This window comes from Rhagoletis zephyria, unplaced genomic scaffold (assembly GCF_001687245.7).
Source record: "Rhagoletis zephyria isolate East Lansing unplaced genomic scaffold, Rhagoletis_zephyria_1.1 Rzeph_scaffold_00607, whole genome shotgun sequence".
Taxonomy (NCBI): Eukaryota; Metazoa; Arthropoda; class Insecta; order Diptera; family Tephritidae; genus Rhagoletis; species Rhagoletis zephyria.
This window is the reverse complement of record NW_016157691.1, coordinates 190503-199246: the sequence shown is the minus strand read 5'-3', so window position 1 is coordinate 199246 and position 8744 is coordinate 190503. Positions and strand designations below refer to the sequence as shown.

Here is an 8744-nt window from a genome sequence, read left to right as displayed (position 1 = left end):
CATACCAAATGGCCGAAAATTTTTAAAATCGGACAATAACCACGCCCACATCCCATATAACGGTAATTTAGAGAAATACGAAATCTTCGATAAATCAGTAAATATTAAAGCTAATTTATTCAAAATTGATGATTGCAACAATTCTCTACCAAGAAATACGCTTAAGAGAAAATTTTGAAAAATGGGCGTGGCACCGCCCACTTATGATCACATATATGTATCTCGGTAGTAAATTTCAGAAATGCTTGAAACTTCAATATTTCGAAATTTAAGGACAATAATTTACTCAAAATGGATACACCCCGGTTTACCATGTAGCGGTAGCTTTCGGAAAGGTGAAAAACATATATTTAATACCTGCGCCGGGTATTTAATGTTCGGCTCCGCCCGAACTTAGACTTTCTTACTTGTTTTTAGATGACTACGTAAATCATTCTACTTTGCTTTCCCAGTAACAAATCAAAGCAGCGGAATAAATAAAACAATGAAGGACATTCTATTTTGCATTACCGGCAATACATAAAAGAGGCGAAAAAATTAAAAGACATTATAGGGTAATTCGTTCTAGAACATGTTACCACTATGTAGGAGCGATTCGCTATTTTTTGCTGGGTTCATACATATGTATGTATGTATGCAGGCATTTATAGTTATTTGGTTGTGTTTTCTAAACACGTCTTTAATGTTTTATGTTAGTGGTTGCTGTGGGAAAACATAAGGTTGGGACGGCACCCTGAAATTGTGCATATGGAAACTGTGCATACGAAATAATGCATATGAAAAAAACAGAAAAATGCATGCGAAAAAACAGAAATAATGCATATATGCACAGTTTCGGTTGAAAACCGAAATAATGCATATTAGAAAAGTCGAAATTATGCATATGCACTCTTCGTTTGAAAACCGAAATAACGCATATGAGAAAAACGATGTAATGCATACATGCAGAGTTTCGGTTCAAAACCGAAGTAATGCATATGACAAAAACCGAATTAATGCATACATGCACAGTTTCGACTCAAAACCGAAATAATGCATATGACATAAACCGAAATAGTGCAAACATGAAAACGAACTTCTTTCTGCGTAGGCGGCCTTCGGCCGCGCTTAGGGATTATAACCCTTACTAAGTAGAATTTCCTTTCTGTGTTGCCGAAAAAGAAGGGCGGAAGTATTTTTGCGCAGAACTTTTTTCTGCGTAGGAGGCTTTCGGCCGCGCTTAGGGATTAAAAGCTNGAACTTTTCTCTGCGTAGGCGGCTTTCAGCCGCGCTTAGGGATTAAAACCCTTACTAAGTAGAAGTAAATAATTCATATTAGAAAAAACGAAATTATCCATATGCACACTTTCGTTAGAAAACCGAAATAATGCATATAACAAAAACCGAAATAATGCATGCATGCACAATTTTGGCTCAAAACCGAAATAATGCATATGTGAAAGACGAAGGTATGCATACATGCGGAGTTTCGGTTGAAAACAGAAATAATGCATGCACGCACAGTTTCGGTTGAAAACCGAAATAATGCATATGAGAAATGCCGAAATTATGCATATGCATACTTTCGTTTTAAAAGTGAAATAATGCATATGAAAAAAAACGAAGTAATGCATACATGCACAGTTTCGGTTAAAAACCGAAATAATGCATATGGCAAAAACCGAAATAAAGCATACATACATGCAGTTTCAGTTGAAACCGAAATAATGTCTACATGCATAGTTTCCATATGCGCAATTTCGGTACCCCGGTTGGGACCAGACACTTATGGGCGTACATCAATATTCAATAAATCGGACAATTATACGTATGTATGTGTAAATATTTTATGTTTGATTTAGGTTCAGCATAAATTCAGCAATTCCGAACACTATTCCTGAATATTTCTTAATACAATGGTCGTTTTTTACCTACAATCCAATTCTTATGAAGACCATGCTTCTGAGGACAGGAGTTTTAATGTGAACTCATTACGTAAAGACATAAATACATCCACAAATATCTACATACATATGTGCGTACTATTTGTTTTGAAAGTTTTCTTATCTATATACCTTTGGATATTTTTCATTCCAAATAACGAAATGCCATTAACATTCACAAAGCGACAATGACTTTCGCTATTTCCCTTACTCTGTGGCAACCCTTGTTTAAACTTAAGGACCTCGAATATTCATATAAAAATATCTTTAAAAAGTTTCCTTAACAGTTTGTGAAGGCATTTTTATATGAAAAATTTCTTTGGCTAAGCTCCAAAAAGACTTTGTGTACTTTTCTGACTGGTTTTGATTAAAATTTTGAAATTACCATATTAATTACGATCTTCAAGTAGTTCGCTTAAATATTTAGTCTAAGAATTTCCGTTATTTCATAAAGCTTTTAGGGCAGATGCACCTCTCATTTTATTTAAAAGACTTCGACGCACTCAATTTTTTCTACACAAAACACTTCCTTTACAAATCGGGATTGAATTACGCAAAGGAGCTTTCTAATGTCGCATATATGTACAGATCTTAAAACTACAAGAAACTTTTGTGCATCCAGATTTTTCCCTTTCTCTGTTGTTCTGTTTTAATATATACATTCCCCAAGTAAGTCGCAAGCGCCTATTTCGAGGGGTTTTAACCACAGTGGGTTATAGTTTGGACAGAATTTGCCATGCATGGGGATCTTAATTTCCACAGGTGTCACTGGTGCTCCCTCCCAATTGTATCCATCAAATCGATAACCGTCCGATTTGTTGCATTGCATACTCAGCGGTTCCTGAGTGTACATCGTATATAATTGATCCACACGCGGTTGAGTCCATTTTATACTGTGATAATTCTTCGAACGTCCACCATTCAATCTTATGTCACGCTGATGCTCTTTTCTGAAATGAAAGGGGCATATTGAAAATCATGTATTGGTGCCTGGGAAATTGTGGTTGGGTAATGGAAAGCAGAAATATAACTACGTCTTTAAAGAATCCTAGTTTGCATAATACTTAAATGGCGTATAATATCTTATTACCTTGCCTCATGCGCAACCTCTTAGAATTATCGTAGAGGGGAGATCACTATACATACCAAATAGTAAAATTTGTGACGGATTCCGGTCGCATTGCAGGATTTTTTTTCGAATTTTTGGTTTTTTGAGTATTGAGTAAAATTAGATAAATTTGGCACGAAAAACAAAAAGAAATTTGTAACAGAGATTTTTTGATGCAGTTTACTTCTATTTGACACGTAGATCATGGATCCAGTCTTTCCCCTAAATTTCATTTGGAAACATTCCGCCATCTTGGATTTTAGTTTTTTTTGTTTTTTTTTGCGATTTGCAGGCTTATATTGCATTTTTCGTATTAAATGGTTTAATACACATTTGTAGAGAATTTAATTTCCCACATTTGTTATATAGAAGGTTAAAAAAACATTTTTTATTGTAAATAATAAGCAAAAACTGCGAAAAAATTTTACATTGTCACGATCTTCGCCATTTTTCGACAATTTCTGTTGGAAATACATATAATATTGAAACTCTAAGGTTGTAGAGAACTTCATTAAAAACAGTGTGGCCTTTTCAAAAATTCAACATGGCGTCTCAAATATGGTGTCTAAACTAATCGTAAATTAGATTTTGCTTTACAACTTTCGTGCCACCGGAGAACCCAACACTAAAAAAGAAAAAGTAACAGCAGGTTCTTATATTTTTGAGGTTGCTGATTACGAACCCAGAGCATGATTGCGAATCCAATTTGGCGGCTAAAAATTTAAAATTGATTCGGTCCGCTTGAAACGCTTTCCTCTGGGGTTTTTGGGCCGCTTATTGCGAATATGAGGTCAGGTTGGAAAAATTCAAAATGGTGGACCCAATATGGCAGACAAAAATTTAAATCGATCCGATTTGTTTGAGACATTTTGGACGGGGGTTTCTAATTACAAATCTGAAATGGGATTTTAAAATTCAAATGGTGGATCCAAATTGGATCTACCATTTATTATGAAAAAAATTTAAATCACTCGTACGTACCTGGCGTATGAGTAACATGTTAGTAAAAATCTGATCTGATTTCAGACTCGTAATCAGAGATCTTGATTGTAAAATTTTAAGCGCATCTAGTTTAACCTTGTAAATTGAAAAAAAAACCAAAAAACCTACAATCCAAAATGGCGGAATGTTTCCATATGAAATTTAGGGGCAAGACTGGATCCATGGTCTACGTGTCAAATAGAAGTAAACTGCATCATAAAATCACTGTTACATTTTTTTTTCAGAAAAGGTCTGATTTTACTCGGCTAGTATTGAAGTAAATGAGCGACATGTACTTAAATACAGACAGTATCACAAAAAAACGTCAATTTGATCCAAGTGATTTTAAAGACTTGCTATGAGAGTAAAAACATCTAAATCGCTTTTTCCATCGTTGTAAACGCATTAAAAAGCCTACATATATAGTCCTTTCCTGGGAAAGACTATCCTCTCATGTCAGACTAAAAGGTTATCGTCGTTTAAAGTACAAAACCGCGTAACTGACATTTGCTGCCAAAAATTGGATTTGCTCTAGGGATGATAGTGGCAAAAATACATCGATGTTTTTCCTCGCATCGATGCATCGAAACTTACATCGATATTTGTCGATTCATCGGAGGGCGTACCAAAGAACGTAGATAACAAGAAGAGACAACTCGTTATAATTGTGGTGAAAGTGCACAACAGGAGCGTGCCTTATCTTTTCATCCAATCAAAAAACGCACTAGGGAAAAAGGGAAGGCACACTCCTGTTGCGCACTTTCGCTGCAATTATAAAGAGCTGTCCCTTCTTGTTACCTACGTTCTTTGGGCGTACATCGATAAACCGATACGCATAGAGTTTTCCCCCACTATGGAAATAAAACATTAAGAATCTTTTTCGGTATGTAGTTTTATAGCTCATACAATTTTAGTATAACAAAGCGCAAGTCAGCCAAAGAAAAAATATTAAAAATTAAAGCAATTGAAACTTGCACTTTATTATACTAACATTTTATGAGCCACAAATTAATGTATATTAATGCGTTTAAGACTGTCATGTCATTATACAGTTCGTTATTCCATATTCCGTCACCAACGCGAATATGGCAGTTTCTGTTCTAAGCTGGAGAATCGCGATTTTGCAACATACATCGTTGTAATTATAATGGACAGTTATTATTGCACCTTCCAACCTTCCAAGACTTAACTTTATCTAAAGACTCATTTGATCAAACGGCGAGAATTTGGATGAAGCTGAAGTTTGTGCTTAACGTCAACTGTACTTTGGCGAGGATCAAAAACTCATAAATTGGATTGCCGAGTTGGTCTTCGTGCTTGTTATAAGCGGTGTATTTCATATTGTATCGCCTGTAGGTCCCTGTGGGAGGCATTGAGATCAGCCTAATTTGTGTGTGCATACGGACAGAAGAGAAGGACAATGAGAATGAGGAGTGTTTCTATGAGCGCCTAGGAGAAACGTATGAGCGCTGCCCCTGTCCCGATGTTAAAATCGTGCTTCTTGACATTAACGCCAGGGTGGGCGAAGAAGGTAAATGTATTTGTTCCAACAGTCAAAAAGTTCAGCCTTCATGACAACACCTCTGACAACGGAGAGAGGCTGATCGTCTTCGCCGCGGCACCCGACAGCAGCAAAATATCCACAAAGCTACTTGGGTGTCCCCTGATCAAAGAATGAAGAACCAAATAGACGGCAGATACGCTTCGAGCGTTCTTGGCGTGCGGTTGTCGTAGAAGGAAATTGCCAAGTTTTTGGTCTCGTTGTTGTTGTTGTTGTTGTAGCGGCACTACTAAGCCCAGCCATTTTCGGGTCTACGTTCAATCATTGTCGTCGAGCTCAACTAACGGGAGGCCCAGGAAACGAGCTGTTTCAATGGGTTCGGACCAGAGGGAGAGGGGTGTTAGTTGAGTCGGATTGAGCTGGCATGTAAAGAGGTGGTTGGTGTCGTGGGGGGACTCTCCACATGCCGGGCACTCATTGGGGATATTGGGGTCGAGTCTGGACAGGTAGCTGTTAAGGCGGCTACAGTATCCAGACCGTAATTGAGCCAGGGTAACGCGGGTCTCTCGTGGCAGTTGAAGCTCCGTCTCTTCCACAGGTGGTGATTGGGCTCGTATTACGGCATTCATAGGTCGAGAGTCGAGGTAGTTGGTAACTGACTCTCTATGAATGTCGTTTATGGCTTGTCTGTATGTCGTCGGGTCCAAAGGTTGGTCTATGTACTGTTGGACTGCGTCCTTGTACACGAATAGGGGCCCCATGACGTGCCTGGGCGGAGGCTCCTCCTGAAGCAACAGTCTGTTAGGGTGTTCACTTCTGTGACACCCCACCAGAAATTGCTTACAGAGCATTTTGTTGTGTTCCATGACGGGGAGCACTTGGGCCTCGCTGTGCAGGTGGTGCTCAGGCGTCATCAGAAGGCACCCAGTCGCTGTCCGGAGTGCGGCGTTCTGACAAGTCTGTAGCTTCGTCCACTGCGTCCAACTAGTCCCCGGCGTCCAAACTGGCGCAGCATAGTTTAGAACCGGCCGGCCAATTGCCTTGTATGTTGCCAGCAACGTTTCTTTGTCTTTGCCCCAAGTGCTGCCGGCGAGCGACTTGAGGACCTTGTTGCGGCTCGGTACTTTGTTGACAATTGCGGTTGTGTGCGTGGAGAAGGAAAGCAGGCTATCGAAGGTGACTCCTAAGATTTTTGGGTTGTTTACAGTCGGTATTGGTGTGCCGTCGACGTGTATACCCAACTCTAGTCTGACCTCCTTCGTCCAGGTGGTGAAGAGGGTCGCCGTTGATTTCGTTGGGGAGAGTGTTAGGCTCCTTGCAGTGAAGAAGCGAGAAAGGCTGGAGAGATAGTCGTTCACTTTTGAGCAGAGGTCATCAATTCCATTCCCGGACGCCAAAATCGAGCAATCGTCAGCGTTGAGATCAGGGAAACTCCCTCAGGTGGTTGAGGAAGTTTCGAGATGTAGAAGTTAAATAGTAAGGGGGAGAGAACACCACCTTGTGGAACCCCTTGTTTAATCCTTCTTGGTTTCGAGGTTTGATCTCGGAAGATTACTGACGACTGTCGACCACTCATATAATTCGCCGACCATCGCTTCAGTCCCTGTGGGAGTGAGGAGGCCTCGATGTCTTCTAGTAGCGTGGAATGACAGACGGTGTCAAACGCCTTTGACAAGTCCAGCGCTACTAGGACCGTTCTCTCACAGGGGCGGTTTCGATTTAGGCCACGAGTTATTTGTGTGTTTATGGAGTTAAGTGCTGTTGTTGTGCTGTGCACTTTACGGAATCCGTGCTGGTGCTTAGCTGGGGTCAGGTGGCAAGTGAAGTATGGGAGTAGTAGGGCCTCAAGCGTCTTCGCGACCGGGGAAAGGAGCGTTATCGGGCGATAAGTCTCCTTTGTTGGCGGGCTTCCCCGGTTTCAGCAGTGGGACCACTCTCCCTGATTTCCACACATCAGGAATGATGAGAGTGGCCATGGACAGGTTGAGGACCTCCGTAAGGTAAGCTACTCCCTTAGGCCCTAAATGTTTTAGCATCAGCATGCAGATTCCGTCGGGTCCAATGGCTTTCGCCTTCCCGATGGCCCCCTTCACTTCACAGCTGGTGAAAACAAGTGGTGCACTGTTTTTTGGCAGCTTGTGCAGTCTCCTGGTCACTCGACGTTTGGCCTTGTCTACCGAAGGGTGCAGTGTAAATTGCCTACTAAAGTAGGCTGCGCATTTCTTCGGGCCCGACGAAGCGCGACCTTCGAAAGAGATTTCCACTCTGTCATCACGCTTCGTTGGGTTGGACAGGGACCTCACGGTTGACCAGAGCTTACTAACACCAGATGTGAATTACAGGCCTTCAAGTGCTCCTCCCACTTTTTCCGCTTATGCTGATTTACCAGTTGCCGAATCTCCAAGTTAAGGTCCCTCAGACGGGGGTCCCCGGGGTCGACCTGGCGTAGGTGGTCACGCTCGTTTGCTAGTACAGCTGATTCGGCCGGGAAATTTGGGCGGACTTCCGCGATGCGTCCGGACGGGATGAAGCGAGCCGCTGCGGCAGTGACTACCCTGCGGAACTGGCGTTCGCCAGTGTGTATGTTTGTGGGTGTGGGAAGGGCGGCGAAGCTGCTCTCGGTGACTTCCGCGAAACCGTCCCAATCAGCTTTGTTAAAGTTGGTATAGGTTCGGTGGTCCGCGGGAGCAAAGTCGGTGGGCTTATTGATCGAGATGACTATGGGTAGATGGTCTGATGCTAGTGTTAGCATCGGTCGCCATGAGATGCTATTGATCAAACCAGCGCTAGCAATTGTTAGGTCTGGCGAGCTGCTGCAGCTACCCATAATCCTGGTGGGGGCGTCGTCGTTCATGGTGCAGAATGTCGAATCGTCTATCTGCTCAGCCAAAAGGTTTCCCCTACGATCATTGGCCAGGCTTGAGTGCCATAGATCATGGTGCGCGTTGAAGTCACCTACTACCATTCGGTTTTCACCTCTGAGTAGCGCACCTATGTCAGGGTGATATCCTGCCGGACAGCAGGTGACATGGGGTACATAAACGTTGAATATTTCGAGCTCGATATCGCCTGACCGGACGTATATGCCCTGACATTCTAGGGTGGTGTCCCTCGGGTCGATGTCTTCTTCGATAAGCCGATACTGCACTGTGTGGTGTAAGATGAACGCTAGTCCGCCACCATTATCTCGCTCGCGATCTTTACGGAGCACATTGTAGGCGGCGCAACCCAA

The 8744-nt window shown here is 42.0% G+C and overlaps 1 protein-coding gene across 1 annotated transcript in view; it reads right to left on the bottom strand.

Moving 5' to 3' along the window:
* Positions 1–1687: 1687 nt before the first annotated feature.
* Positions 1688–8744, bottom strand: part of Tbh (Tyramine beta hydroxylase) — a 103389-nt gene continuing 96332 nt past the window's right edge. Inside the window, exon 8 of the mRNA XM_017613077.1 lies at positions 1688–2872. Within this exon, the coding sequence (XP_017468566.1) occupies positions 2572–2872 (301 nt within the window). The 3' untranslated portion in view covers positions 1688–2571. The remainder of the gene's footprint in view (positions 2873–8744) is intronic.